Source organism: Rhopalosiphum padi, chromosome 1, assembly GCF_020882245.1.
Source record: "Rhopalosiphum padi isolate XX-2018 chromosome 1, ASM2088224v1, whole genome shotgun sequence".
Taxonomy (NCBI): domain Eukaryota; kingdom Metazoa; phylum Arthropoda; class Insecta; order Hemiptera; family Aphididae; genus Rhopalosiphum; species Rhopalosiphum padi.
In genome coordinates this window covers 18653489-18670472 of record NC_083597.1, presented here as the reverse complement: position 1 = coordinate 18670472, position 16984 = coordinate 18653489, and the positions used below count along the sequence as shown (strand labels likewise).

The 16984-nt window shown below is 25.9% G+C and overlaps 1 protein-coding gene across 1 annotated transcript in view; it reads right to left on the bottom strand.

The window, feature by feature from the left end:
* The window catches only part of LOC132918880 (GTPase-activating Rap/Ran-GAP domain-like protein 3), a 327934-nt gene that overhangs the window by 289378 nt on the left and 21572 nt on the right, over positions 1-16984 (bottom strand). Inside the window, exon 2 of the mRNA XM_060980221.1 lies at positions 7055-7393. Within this exon, the coding sequence (XP_060836204.1) occupies positions 7055-7347 (293 nt within the window). The 5' untranslated portion in view covers positions 7348-7393. The remainder of the gene's footprint in view (positions 1-7054; positions 7394-16984) is intronic.

Genomic DNA, 16984 nt, shown 5'->3' with positions numbered 1-16984 from the left:
TATACAAATTTGTGAAAAACAATCCATCCTCCTATTCCATTCTATTTCACAGTAATAGCTTTATTAGATGGAAATTATATGTTTATATGTAATTAATTACTAAATAAATAAATAATTTTATTTAGGTACTTAAAGTTTATCTTGAAAATCTTTTTATACAGTGTAAATTAAAAAAAAATATATTTTATTGTTATTTTCTTTGATTTACCTCGATTATAGGTTTTTTAAAAATTATTTAATCATACAAACATAATTTTCATAAAAATAACTTAATGTAACCATGATGTTATAATTTACAATTATTAATTAACTTAAATTATAAAGGAAACGGCCTGTATGACTATTCACGTTTTTCGTTAATTTTTTATATTTTTCAAAGATTTTTTTACCTGGTTATAAAAATAAACACTAAGAATTTTTAAGTTTGACCTATTAAAAATACAAACTTGATCCAATTTCATATCAAAATCTATCCTCTATTTCGAAAATTGAAGCATTATATCAACAACTTTCGTATATACTTATCCAAAAAAAAATCTCATCGTGATAATGCGCTCAAAATCTAAAATGTATGACTTTTAAAAAATAAATAAATAACTTAAGAGAGTCAAAATATTTTAAAAATCATATTATGTATAAAAAAAAATTCAAATAAATATTTTGTGAAAATGTAAAATATTTACGATTTTTAGTTTTTAAATTATTACAAGAAAATAACTAAATCGATTTTACCGGAAACTAATTCAACGTAAAAATTAGCTGTTTGTTTTTTTCCCCAATTATTTAAAAAAAATACTGGATATTTTTTATTTAATCTTTCTAAAGTACAAATTAGATTCAATTTCGTAAACATCATTGCAAAATCAATACATTCATCTCTCAGCTTAGAATCTAAAAAAACAACTGATAGATGTCATGGAATAGCTAATTTATAATATATAGTCTGTTTGTCATTTCCATATTTGAATTAAGACTAATATTTTTAATGAGTATAGTAATAAAGTTACAGTCTTAAAGTTTGAATATGACGTGGATGTGTTCAAGATGAGCTAAACACGTGAGACAACTCATCATATTATATTCATCTGACACACACACACATAGATACTTACACGTTACGCCACCAAAGAGAATAATTTCGAATGTTCAGCGACGATATGAGACATAACTTCCACATGGTTTGCTTATGCACTTGTTACATATATTATAATATATGTTCTTGAATCTTGTTCAACCACACACCCGATAATATCGCTCAAAACCTAAGATCCATTTTTGAACGAACGCCTCGGCGTGTAGTATTGTATCTAGTGATTGTTCGTGAAATTGCGAGCTATACATAAAATATGATGACCCAATGCAGTTTATAGTAGCACGCCCTTATTTGATAATTTATTTTTACGACCCAATGCTCTGGTACACCGGTGAATGTGCGGACAACTGCTTATAATAATAATAATAATAATTATAAAGTCATTGAATCTGTGTTTCGAGGAGATATTATTTTTAATATTTAATACATATTATATTATGTGCATGGGTGCATGAGTGCATGCATGACACATGCTTAGTGAATCTAGAATGTGTTGTTTAGAATATTATTATAAATAAAACACTTCAGGTAAATAAACTCAAATATTCTGACAATTATTTTTTTTTTATTAATATTCCATAATTTGCTTACATTTTTATTATACATTTTAATAATTCATTATTAGATTATGAGCAGAGCGATGTATGTATTGATTTTACAACAATGTGTTTTTTTTCTTTTTCTCTCTGTCATTACCTTTTGGGACAGTAAAAATGCTTTTATTTCAAAAATGTGGTGATCATAGGTAGAAAATTGGATGTAGTTATTGGTACTGTGGGGAGGTCAAAAGGATTCAAGAAAAATAAAATAACGCAAATCCAATTTTCGAGAAAATTAATTTTTTTTTTTTATGTAAATCAACTATTTTTTTTTATATAAAAACATTTGAAATTTAATAAATCTAACTATATAAATGTGAAATAAAAATATTTGTACAGGGTAAACTCTAAAAGTATATGTACATATCAGACCTTCTTGATTTTTTTTTAACGAAAGAGTATATCACGGAGAAGGTTTCAATTGTAATAGAATGTGTCTAAATTAAAAAACATCTGAGTTATCTACTATAATTAAAATAAACGTGTAAATTTTTATTATATCTCCGTCATAAGATAGGAAAATTGTTATCCCGATTAATGACCTCAATATATTACCTCTTTATTATGTTTAGAGTTGTATGATTATTTATTCGATTATTCGAATAATAGAGTTGATTATTTTTAACAAATGATACATAATCGGTTAATCGATTGAAAAACTGCAGCTCTAGGCGGAACAGTAAAGTTATGTAAAATTTATATGTCAGAGATATCATCTACATACCAAATCAGAAAACCAAAAATAGTTTTTATCCTTACGCTAAATGTTAGCATTGTTATAGAATTATAACTTATAAGCAACCAAACTTAACAGTTAACTTGGATGCATTTTGTACGGGCAACGAAGTGCACGGGGAAAGCTAATATATACTATAATACAGTTATGTATCTATTATTATGGTTAATAAATTAAATGGTAAAATTTTTTTACATTATCTAAGTACATATTTTAAAAATAAATAATAACCTTTTTTAATTATTAATTTTTAGATTCTGAACGGAATGAAGAATGTATTGATTTTACAATGATGTGTGTTTTTTATTTTTATTTTTGTGTCTGTCATCACGTTTTGGAGTAGTAATAATGCTTCGATTTTTTACTTCAGCCCTACTTTGAAAAGTAAAATTCATTTAGTTGATACTTTGGTGGGAGGGAGGGGTCAATAGTAAAATAAATTCCAGTAGTTTTCAAAAGCGTCAAGAAGCGGTTTTAAACCCTGAAAAAATAACAGAAAAACGGGAGATTTTACGCATAATCACTTTTCGACAGAATTGACTTTTTGATTTTGCTGTAACTCAAAAACGAATCATTGTAAATACTTGAAATTTTCATCAAATATTTATATTAGCATTATCTATTTACCATTAGATTTTAAAAATATTTTGATCTTTTTTAAGCTACTTATAGTTAATTGAAATTTTCGACTTTTGTAAGTTTTTATTCTTGAAATGCCGATAAAAAAAATTTGGCTACCCAAAAAATCGAAAATCGTTAGTCACAATTTTTGTTTATAAGCATTTTAAGTTCAAATATTTACGAAATATATCAAAATCGGGAAAATTTGCAAGGAATTTTGAAGTTGAAAATTCATAAAATTGTTGTGATTTATACCTAAGATAAAAAAACCTAATACAAGGTTATCCATAAGTTTTTCTTCAAGTAAATGTAAAAAAAATTCCAGCGTTATTATAGAAAAAATTTTATAAGCGTATGAAATTTAATTTTTTACAAAATCGTGTAAAATAACTATTTATTACAATTTCAATATAGGTAATAATATAATATATCCTACTAATTGTCATTGACTGACAAATCATCTCCGTTCAGAATCGTTTTTCGCATACAATGATACCTATCATTGCATTAAAATATAATACATCCATTATAGCGACCTACTCTCCATCTCTGTCCTATATAACAGAGCGATACCCACTTTCCCGCTTTTTTAAACTATTCCTTTGCTGATATTTTTTATCTTAAGTCATCTAGCGTTCAAATACTTTTTTTCTTTTGAAGTTGTCACTATATATTTTATATTTTATCCATTTATCTTTAAAGAAAGTACATCAACGTTAACCCTGCGCAGGTCGCGCGGATTACTATTGTAATCCATTATAAAATAAATTTTTTTTTCGTATTTTGAAAACCTATATAATTATTTCATCTTTTCAGTATCTTCGAATGACATATTGTTTAATATAATTAGTTCGTTTGAAGAAGTTGTCGTTGTTATCGGAATTCAAAGTTTGTTGGATTACCAGTGTATGCCGTGCGATCATTCACGCGCATTTATTTTTTAATCATAATTATTAAAAAACAAAAGTACGAGGAAATCATGAGAATTTTGTTTTATATGGGTGTGTCTAGTTCATTTAAAATACATTTGCATTGAGTGTTGTGATCAAGAACATAGTGAGAAATCGACTTAAAATAATTCAACTCAATAAAAATATAATTTTTTTATGATTAAAAGATTTAAAATGTAAAATATTATATTGTATTCTTGTTTTTTTTTGTTTTTTTTTTTTATAGAGAGCTAAGGTATATGTAATATACTTAAATATTAATATATTAATACAGGAATATTATAAGAATTTAATTACATTGAATAGCATTATAATTTAAGAAAACAAAAAATTCTAATAAATTATTATTTATTCTCATTAAATTAAAATTCATATTTTAAAGTAAAAAATAAAAATAAAAATTTTTTCTTCATCTCAATATATTTGTCAGTATGTACTTAGTATATAACTATAATTTAAATCTTTAATAAAAACTTAGAACCTATAAAAAAAACCCCAAAAAAATTGGATGTAATACATGCGACTACCGACGTCCTAAGACCTACGCAGGGTTAATTTAATTTAAATTTAATATATAGTAGATATATGTATGTAACAATTATAAATTTTAAGTGTATTTATTTGGTATATTTTATTTTGGTGCGTCCATTTAATTTTATGAAAAGTTATAATATGAAATAGTTCTAAAACTATTATACAATAAACATGTAGGACGTAGGTATATCATCAATATTACAATGTGGTCAGGGTACATTTATTTGTATATTTTAGTAAACCTATAATCTGACATCAATAACAGAATAAAATTACACGGGTGAACATGCCACTACGTAAATATTTTCGCGTACATAATATTACGGTGTCACTAGTCATTATGCCGATTTTCATGGCTGTCCTATACACTGCGTATACGTGTTCGTAGAATGACTAACCGTCAACGAGTGCTCACTATCACTATAATAGTATGTGCCTACCACGCACGGGTGTGTATTCAAATATATAATTCTAACTTTAACACTAATAAACAAAATAGAATAGTGCATTATTTTAATAAACAGGTACCTATATAATAATATAAATGTACACAATAATATCGTTTCCCATTTTCGGTGACATATTTTCGTATATGATTGGTAATAATTACAAAAAAAATAAATGCTAAATGCACACAAATCGTCGAATTACGATCAATTTTTAACATTATTATAATGTTTGTTTTTTTTTTTTTTTACTTTTGAGAATTATTATTGCGTGTCTTTTCCAATGTGTACGAAATTATTTTTGTATTTACCTGTTTGGTCGTGAAGCAAAGTCACACATATTTTATGTTAAGTACCTTGTGGTTTGTTTATTCTGATGATTCACAATCAAAATCAATAAACAGCGTTGAATCGTTTCTTATTTTCATATTTTTATTTCCCTGATTTTAAGACTTTAACTATTTAAGGAGTCCATTGATTGAGCTAATTTTTTAATAAAACAAAGACAATAATATATTTGTAATTTTTAAAACTATTCATTATTATTATTCATATTGAAGGTGTTACCTTATATTGATAAATAATATTTTATAGTTACAGTTAACGTATAAATATATATTTTAAAACGATTTTCTTGTTATTGTAAATATTGTAATACAAATATAATATTACAACAAACAACCATACTTTTAAAATTAAATATACGAAAAATACCACAGAAAATGATATATTTGCTATACACTAACTATGCGTGACAATATAATTCAACGTAATTATTATTTAGATTTTAGAGGTTATAATTAAATAAACTTAGTTCTATAGGTACATATTATAGCTATTGCGTTTTAAAAATTGTGACACTTATATTAAAATCATCATCAATTTTCCACGCAACGTAATCACTATAACGAAAATTGTGTTTAATACACGAATCCGTTTTTTTCCTGCACCTCATTTTAATCCTTTTGGGATCTGTTCTCTTTGAAGGTTATCTCTGCAAACATTGACACTGTAGTACTTATGACATAGTCACATAGGTAGTATGTACCTATATATTATATTATATAGTATTATAGTTTATAAACCAAACTAATTAGCTACTCGATAAGATTTATAATATAATCCTACTCAAAGAGTATAATAGGATGATGATTGATGAGGTTAATGCGTTTTATAATACACTATTTTGATCTTTTGTACGGAAAAAAGGCTTAATTTATTTAACCGCTGAGGTAGTATTTTCTATTGAATATCCTGAATGTCCAAAAATATTCAAATAATATCAATCTCTGGTATAACCCTGATGAACTATGTATATCAGGTAAGTACTCGCATATACTAAGATATGGCTCATATAATCATATTTTTTTAAAGCAAATTGTGAGTAAATAATATAATATTCTAGAATAATAAATTAGAATATTTTTGTTGTGTTCACCGATTTTATTGTTTGAAAACCAAACTATTTAACTCAAAACAATTATTAGTTTAAATATTTAATATTTATAAAGTTATGAAAAAATATAATGTTTACATTTAAAAAAAATAAAGTGCCATATAAAATATTTTAATGCTAATCGTGTTTGTATGTATCAAAATACTAAATAAATAGATAATCTTCCAAAAACCATTTTTAATTATTTTTAAATCTCAAAATTGTTGGAAAATACTCTATAATATGTGTAATAGTACATAGTTTTAAAAATTTGAATTGTTGTATACTATTGAAAAGAAGAATAGGTACTTACATAATGGTCAGTATAACCGAGTTAAATGATTTATGGCCTACACTTATGCATTGTTGAGATAACTGTCAATCGTATAATAGTGATACATGGGTATAACAAAAGTATTATAAACACTATACAGACCACTTCTATATTCGAATTCACGTTCCAAAATGTTTATATTGGACAGACTTGTATCAAAAATAGTATAATTTGCCACAATATATAATTATCGTCATTAATCATAAGTCCAATCGCACATTCTATACGGTAATAAGTCGTGTGATATTCACTTAAACTGATAACTGACGAGACCATACGATTCATATTATAATTTGGTGCACTTACCCGGTGACGTACAACTGGTCCAGTGGAGGTCCGACTGGCTCGGATCCCAATGACATAGGCCAAGCGATGTGCAGCAATGAATCACGGACGATCACGTCCCAGGCGGTGACGTGCGCAGTGCCAGTCCACTCGGATACGCGTTCCCAACGGACCAACCTTCCGCGGTTACCGCGGTTTCTCCGCCGCAACATGGTCATCGTGTCTAATCTGTGCTGTTGGCTATTACCACCGCTACTGGCACCACCACCGCCACCACTACCACCACCACCGCCGCCGCCACCGCCACCGGACATCGTGTCCCTGATTTTGCCACGGTCGTCGTTATATTACGCCCGCATCCTGTAAAGTGGAAATATAAATTAGCTAGAAGTTAAAAAAAACACACAACCTTGGTTTTTCTCCATCAACAATCTAAAAAAATACGAGATCTCTATCGACCGGCTCAAAAAAGGGCATACACGCTTCAATCGTTTTTATATAATGAAGAAAGTAAACCCTCGCCTTTAATCTTACTGTGCAATCTCTCTTACAGTAAAATACATCTTAATTGAATGCAAAATATGTGATAGGGATATGAGAAATCCCATATCTTCGACAACCTAGCTGAAATCCAGAACCCTAACAACATTTCCAAGTTCATCCAGTAATTATATAATCAGAAACTCAAAACATATGAAGTTAACACACAAATTAACACAACACAAAAACTTAGTACCTATTCAATGTTGTGCTACCTAATATTTATATTTTTTTTAATACTTTACTATAACAATTTAAAATTTGTTTCTACTATTAACTATGTAGTCAAAATATTTCATTATCAATGTAATTTTACATCTAATGGTGACGGGCAATTTTTTTAAATAGAAAAAAAATTATATTTTTATAATATTGTATTTTATCATTATCATAAGTTATTATTGTATATAAGTAATAATTAACAATTTTATATAAACGAGTGTTTACTACTGTTAGATTTTTTGAAAAACTTCAAAAACCTTATTGGCAAACACTATATTAGCATGGCGACGACATAGGACGGAAATTACATTGTCCGTCGTCATTTAAATAGAATTTATCGGAAGTTTGCAAATTCAACACTAGACTAATTCAGTGAATCGAGAAGCAGAGAACATAATTAATCTGTGGTTTATATGTTTGGAGTACTAACGTTGCATTTTCCAAAATTACACATGCGGACAATCAAATAATCAGATATATAGTACAAATATCGTTAATAATAATATTTGATCTTATATCGTGAAGCATAAAACTGTAAGTATAAGATTAGATTTTTATAGAAAATGACTATACCTATATTTTTTTCGGGCACATTTTAAATGTTAAAAAAAATAATGATGAACTACAAATAATATTTAATTATTCTCATCATTCAAACCAACCTAAAAAATTAGCTAAACAAATGTAATAATTCCAGTATTATCGTACCAATATAATAAATTATAAAATTATACCATATAGTTTGAAAAATGTTTTATAGCTTTAGCTTAATAATTGAGAATATTATCAACCTTAGGTATAACGTATAACATACAGGCTGATTCACCTAGCATACTAACACAGACTTTTGTTTAGTAATAAATTTATTCAAATTTTGATATTTGGAATTTTCAAATATAGGCACATAAAGACCGCATATTCAATTACTTTTATATTACTTAAAGAACGTTGTCTGGCGATTTAAATTCTTTTATTTTAAAGAAAACCAATCATTTAACTGTAAATTTTTAAGCATATCATATTTTTAATGTATTTTAACTATCATAAATGTTAATTGAAATGTAAACTGTACAATATGCCTTGTAAAAATGGGTCTATCCCGTATAATAAAATAAATAAATAAATAAATAAAATGTAATTACCATGTCTCTAATATCAATTTAAAAAAATATATAAAATACATGTACTAGGTATTTAATTTAATATTTATTAACTTTACAATATTTATAATTATAATTTACAAATCATTACAGACTCTATATCTGCCAAAAATACCATGGATCTATTATCCTTGGTGCACATGTTAATCAATTAAAAATAATTTGCAATTTGCTCAATTTTCAATACATCAACATTAAAAAAAAATCATTTAATTAACAATTTAACGAGTAAAAGGTGATTTATTTGGAAAAATAAGATTGAATCGCCACACAAATAGTAAATACACAATAAAGTCTAAGTATATGAAAATATAGTCATTAACTATATTTAAAATTGAAAAAAACGTAATTTGGTAAACATAATGTTTGATGAGTTGTTCTGTGTACATAAGAGTCAATAAACAAGATAGTTATCGTATTTCTGAACTACGCAAATACTTGAAATAGCTTTAAATATCTTTATAAATTTGTTTTTGAGAGTAAAATAAATATTTCAGGTGAAACAATAATGTTTACAAAAAATGTATAACGTATAAATAAAAACATGGACTCATAAATTTGGATATAATATAACATAGTAACACAAGCGTATTTGAAAATATTTCAATTTATTTTGATAAATTCAAAATATGCTTTCAACATTGAAGTTTATAATAATAACAATATATTATACTTGTAGAAGATTTATACGTAATATCTTATTTTTGTATTATTGCGTTTTATTTATGTATTTATTATTATTATATTGTTTTTTTTTGCGGCTTAGCTCTATTAATTTTGTCAGACTATTGTATTACGATAAGAGAAAACATTTAAAATAATATATTCTATGTAATAAATTCACCGAACATTATGAGCTAGCTCACTTTAAATAAGTGATAGGTATGTACCTACGAATACGCTATACATATATAGTATATAATACCTACATTATATTATTGTATTATGTATTTATGTATAGTCGGGCTGAAAATAAAACATTAAAAACAACCGTAATTATATAATACTCGGTCAATGCGAAGTACACAAAAGAAACCGTAATTATCATTCCTCGTTTATATATATTAAAAAAACATGTAAGTGTTGAAACGTAATAGCATTAAAAGCGTCGTGTAATCATTTATCACCTTCGAAAGACCATTTTAATCGAAATACTTGCAAAGTCTATTGAAACAACACGGATACAACGAAGATATCGTTAAGTTGTAAGACTATCATATACGATACATATTGTACATATTATTATTATTACGTTCAATATAAGACATATTTGAAATCGTAACTAACAAACGACGCGTTGTTTGAATATATGAAATTTTAATTTTTCTAAAGATGCGAAATTATATATTATATTGAAGTTAAATTTATTACAACGAATATATTATACATTGGTGATGAGATCAATATTCGTAGACTTTAATTCCAATATATTACATACAACTCAGTAAACCTATTAATCTCCTATACAAACACCACTTGAAATGCTATTTCTCTTTTAAATTTTTTATTTAACTCATTCAATATTAAGCATTTTCAAATATGTTACTTGATACCATACAGTTCATGAATATCTTATTGATTTCCTTATAAAATATACAAATTTTCAATTTTATTTCGACTTTCTAGTTTTATTAAAATATTTAAAACGTCGAAGGTTAATATATTGTATTGATCCATAATATTAAGATAATAAAATCAATGGTGTATTAGTTTACGTTTTATCTAGCCACTCTCTACTTAAAAAAACCTCAAATTCATACAAAATAATCGATTTTATATCTTTATGATTTTTATTATTATTAATCGAAAAATGTGAAAATGACAATCCTATTTGGCTTTTGATTCGTCAATTCGTTTTCCACACGTTGACTATAAATTGTACTAAAAGAATTCAAAAAGTTTAACAAACGCGAATCAATTATTCAAATCAAGAGATAAAAAATTAAAATACTAAGATATTAATAATATGTACAATATAATATTATGTACTGCATACAATGCTTATTGAATTTTTGGAAATTATTTATGCGAATTTGAGTGAGTATAAATGATTTAACGACATAATGCATAGACTTAAAAATATGATCAATGTATTTACTATAATATATAGGTTTGACTCGAGTGACCATATTATAGGATTTTCACATTATAAGCTCAGACGTATATTATCGGAGTACCCTTTCCCCTCCCCCCCAAGCTTAAAGTCCTTTGGTCGTAACTGATATAACGCGCGAAGGTATAATGATATAATAATATATTATTATGTATTTTTGGTATTATACGAGTACTATATAACATAATAACAATATTATGTAGTACTCATATGGTATTTTTTAGAAAATTAAAAAACTTTTTGTCAAAACGGATATCTACATGCATGTTGTTATTATTTTGTTAACCGGGTCCCGTAATACATTATATTTATAATAAAATTATATAATCGATAACACACGCGCGCGTCATCAAAAGAGAGCAGCAAAATATAATAGCAAACATAATATTTTCATGGCGAATTTATGATCCTTCGACCATAAAATTATAATAATAATAATAAGATTGTTTTAATATTTAGATTCTGTGCAGTTGGGAAATAGAAAATAGGATATGTATATCTTACATTATGTAACGGAAAATACGACTTGAAACTTGATGGTGTACAGTAAAATGCGTATGATTTAAGAGGGACGTGATAAATATTTTTTACCGAGACAGATGTCCCGGTCAACTAAAAAAATACAAAAACGTGTTCGTATACTGTGTAAATTATTTCCGTTTAATTAGAGTCAAAAATAACTCTATTTAATGAAAAAATTATACATTTTGAGAAAAAAAGATTAATGAATACATTTAAATTTAAACGGTTTTGATGGAACGATGCGAAAGAATAACGTCGCAGTTTCGTCGTTAATAATAATATCATAATCTTCTGCATTTATATAAGCTTAGCTTTTGGCCGTACTTCTTTAAGATGACGTCACTAGTTTACTATCTGTTTTCTCTCTCAGACCAACAATACCGATAAAAACGCGTTCACAAAAAACATATTTTTTAAGTAATAATAGAGTACTTTTACCGGTTATAAAAATAATAAATGTTAATATTAAAAAAAGGTTTAATGTTTTGGATTTGAATTATATATTATTTGTTATTTCATACAAACTTTTAAAAATAAAAATGCATTATTATTTATTATAATTGTTTTAATTAAAGCTTCAACAACTCGGGTCATTAAGAGTAGAATTGTTATGTTCGTTACTCTTTTGCCATAGGGCATGAATGGTACTGGTACTAAAGGTTTTTGGAACATGTGTTTCCGTATGTGGGACATGGGGCTTCGTCGCTAGGGAACTTGGGTGACCAGTGACCACCCATCCGAGAGCTGGCAACACCGGACGGTACTTGACCACAGCACTATTTAGTTACTATAGCTAAACATTACGCCATGACATGTCCTAAAAATAAATTTTATAAATTTAAATGGATATTACATTTTTTGAGTCATTAGTTTTAAATGTTAATAATTAAAATGTTCAGTTAATATTATTTTCTACAATTTATTTTAATAGTTATTGCTTATTAATTATTGTACCTACTCAACATTTAAATATTACACAAAAATCATTGAAACAATTTTATGTTATTGCATTTTGTTTAATATGTTGCTTGTAGATTAGAAACAGAAAACAAAATAGTGCGCTGATATCTAATAATTCAATGTATTTAAAAAAAAAAATCAAACAGTTATATTTTATAACTTTTTATTTTTTTATATAAGTGAATATGAGTTCTTCCATGTTCAATACGCGTAAATTCAGTTTAAGAATATAATTCTTATTTTATTATTTAATATTTAAATACGTTTTCACGTAAACTTTACTATTAAATTTAAAATTAAAAAATGATTATCAAAATACATCAAAAATATAAATACTTGTTTCCAAAAAATGTTAATATATAATAATAAAAAACATTACATATAGTGGTATACATAAATATTTTTGTTTTGTTCTGTGAATAAAATTAAGAATAAATGAGTTTATTATTTGTTTATTATTTCAACACAATATTTAATTATGTTTACGATTATCGATCATGTTAAATGTTGGCGTATATTTAATACTTTTTAAAAATATTTACTTGTTTATTTTGCTATGCAAATTCCACATTTGAAAACATTCAATAAACGCGCTACGTATTCATAATAATATTACTAACACGAATTTCGAACAGAATAGCTTTTTGAATGCAAAAATGCAAACATTGATCGTGATTTATTTTTTTTGAAAACAAGTAGGTACAACTACATTGGTATTGTTTTATCTGTATATTTTTTGAATGTTTGTCTTTTTAAATTCAATTCTGCATTAACAAAATATACCACGAACAACAACGAAAAATTGTATTCATTCATTTGGTTCCTTATAATACAATTTACACTTATTTTCTATACAGACATATTATCATACATCATTTGTTGCATACAATTATCGAAATAAGCGTTTAAAAATTCATATGGTAGCTATTTTTTTTTTTTAATTTAATATATAATTGTACGAGTATAATTGAATTATATTTAAAAATTCTTCTACGAATCATATGAAGTCATTCATCAGAAATTATTATATATATAATTTAAAAATACTTGAATATCACATTTTCTGCATAATATATTATAAATATATATTTATATATAATGTGGTTTTTGATATTACTTTGTATTATCGTCTCATAAGTTATTATTATTATTTTTAAACATCGCTTTAGTACTATAGGTACTTACTATTAATAATAAAATCGACGAAGAAAATGTTTAAATAGCGATATAAAGTATAAAATCTCTGAATAATACAATATTTCATATAAAAAAAGCAATCCAAAAAAATGCACTAAAAAAAATAATTAGAAACATATATATAATATTTAAAAAGATCTTTGGATATCGGATTTTCATCTGCAATTTAGTTGAGTGGTAAATTAAAATATATGCTGAATAAAATTTGGACGACAGAGAACACAAACATAAAATTGCGATATTTAAAACAATACTATAATAATAGGTAGTGATCTTCGTAAGGTGACATGTCTTTAGTCTTTTCGTATTGTATTAACAGTTTTGTTAGTTCCTTTATTTTTTTCCCATTTAACTAAACTCGTCAGGTAGCCAGAACGTGAGTTTTGCAACAAATAACCAATAATCCTGGTAATAATAATTACAATAACTTAGTAAATTTAAAATAAAAATTATAAATTTGTTTTTTTTTTCACATCAACCAATCAAACGCTTACACGGAGCTAGTTTCTATTACTTGTATTATTATTATTATGCATACGTGCGTAGATGATTATCAACATAATAAAATTACGATACCAATAACGTAATTATATAATTATCTTACTAATGGTCAAGTCACAAATAACTTAGTATAAAAAAAATATCTATGATATAAAAAATTGTAATAATTATAATATTATTTTGCAGTAAGACGAATCGATGGAAAGGGGTTAAAAACATGCATAATTGATGATACTAGTATACTTTTATAATTTAAATAATCGAATTAACCATAAAACTATAAAAGTACCTGTATATACAACGTATGGAAAAACTTTGAAAGATTAAATTGAGTTAGCTCAACAACAAAACGGTTATTTTTAACATAAACCTATAATACAGGTGTTAAGTTAAGTGAAGAGGATAATAATAATTAAGCATATTAAAATAGTATTAAACGTATAATATTATATTCAGGTAATATACTTTACAGACACTGTTGTGCACCATTATAATTATATTACAATTTTAAATGCACACTAGTGTGTCCGAGAGAACAGCATACATTATAAATTATATTCCATATTAGTCGCTTGTCCAATTTGCTTTTTATGAAACACCCACTAATTAATGTAATATACGTTTATTTGTCTCTGTAATAATATGTGCCATCATAAATTAAAAATTAAAATCTTCAACAACAGTATTACGTATTTATGTCTTGTTCTCGCTAAGAATAATGTTAAATTATATTTTATTAAATTACCAGTCTCTTTTTGTTTGCTACTTATTCGTTTCTTTTAGTATTCGTTCCCACATACTAAAAAAACTCATCTTTTGCATTTCAGAACAAACATTTTGATTTTAAAATAAGCCTTTATTTTTTTAATAATGCAAATGCGGATTTCGTTTATCGTTTATTAGCAATGTATGTGCCATCATTCGCTACATACAAACGTCATAATATAACGTACGCGGCAATGGCATTATCACAAGACGCTTACGCGAATTTTGACTGATTTATGAAAATAAAATCTAACTTTGCAGTTAGTTTGCGCCATGGATAAAAGTGCTATAAGTATTCTATCAGTATTCATCAGTATTTGTTATTTCTGCGATGCATGTATTTATATTCCTATAAGTAAGTACGTTCTTCCAAATTTCAAATGGAAAACCACTTACAATTTTGACACATTATTTTTAATAATTGTTCGATCCATCACTTATATTATTTGGAGAAATAAAAATATTATGATGAGAACAATATATTGGAGAAGTATCCACCTAACATTGTAACTACAACTAATATCAGTAGTGGATTTAAAAATTAATACGTAATAGGTATAAATTGTGTCAGAATTTTCGCTCTCCTATAATAATAATCAAAATGTTCAATTTGAATCTTGTGAGAACGTACTTGTTTCACTCAACAAGAAATACATTTTTTTTATAGATTTTCTCAATGTTTAGGACATTGTATGATTGATTTGATATTAAAAATTGAGCAAAAAAACATATCATATTATATAATATTTATATATGTAGTTCTAAAATAGTTAAATACTTTAATTTATAATTAGTGTACAAAAATGCAAAATATTTTAAACCTTTTTGTAAAGCAAGCTAAAATTAAAAACCAGTAAACCTGCTAATAATAGAACATACAAGGTACAAAATTTACTTCGAGAAAAATAAAAACATTTTATGACTAATAAATAATAATCATAGTTATAGCGGTTAGTACATAAAATACGTCGAAATGTGATATTATTAAAATAATATTATACTAATATATTTACCTGCTATTATTACATAAATATAATGTCAACAGCTTATATTTTAATAACTAAAATATTCAGCTCACCTAAATATATTAATTTAAATTACATTTTTTAAGTTACAAATGAAAATGTAATAATATACCAATATAAACGGCAATTTATTAACCTGTGTTAATATTGGAAATATTTTTCTTTGATACATAATATTTTATTAATATTATAGTATATGCATGCCATCTGCATAAGTGTACAGCGGTGGTACACGTGATATTGTGTATACGCGTAATTATAATTTATAATTGATATTATATACAGTAGAATCCGCTTAATTGGGACACTTTGGGCCATAACCTATTTGTCCCCATTGTCCTACTGTCCCGATTAACCAATACATTCGTTCGGGACTAATCTGTTCCTATTAAGCGGTTGTCCCTTTTATGCGTTGTCTCAAATAAGCGGGTTCTACTGTATTAGGTATAAACAGATATAGCTGTGGTGTCTCGGTGCACTTCATCGCCCGTACAAAATGCATCCGTGTTAAGTTTGGTTGCCTAATGTTAACATTTAGCGTGAGAATAAAAAATATTTTTAGTTTTCTGATTTGGTGAATAGATGATATTTCCGACATATCAACTTTACATAACTGTCCCGCCCACCATTGCATTTTTTCAATCGATTAACCGATTATATATCATTCGTTAAAAATAATCTATTATTCTCAAATAATCGATTAATCGCATAGCCCTAAACATAATAAAGAGGTAATATATTGAGGTCATTAATCCAGATAAAAACTATCCTATCTAATGACGGAGCCAAAATCACACACATTGATCATAATATATTATTATATAATAATAAAATCAGTAGTTTTGGAATGCATCGAGAACGTATGATGTCGCACACCAAATTCGTATAATATAAAGATATATTAGTTATATTATATATTAGTAATTTTTAAATTGTACTTTTAAGT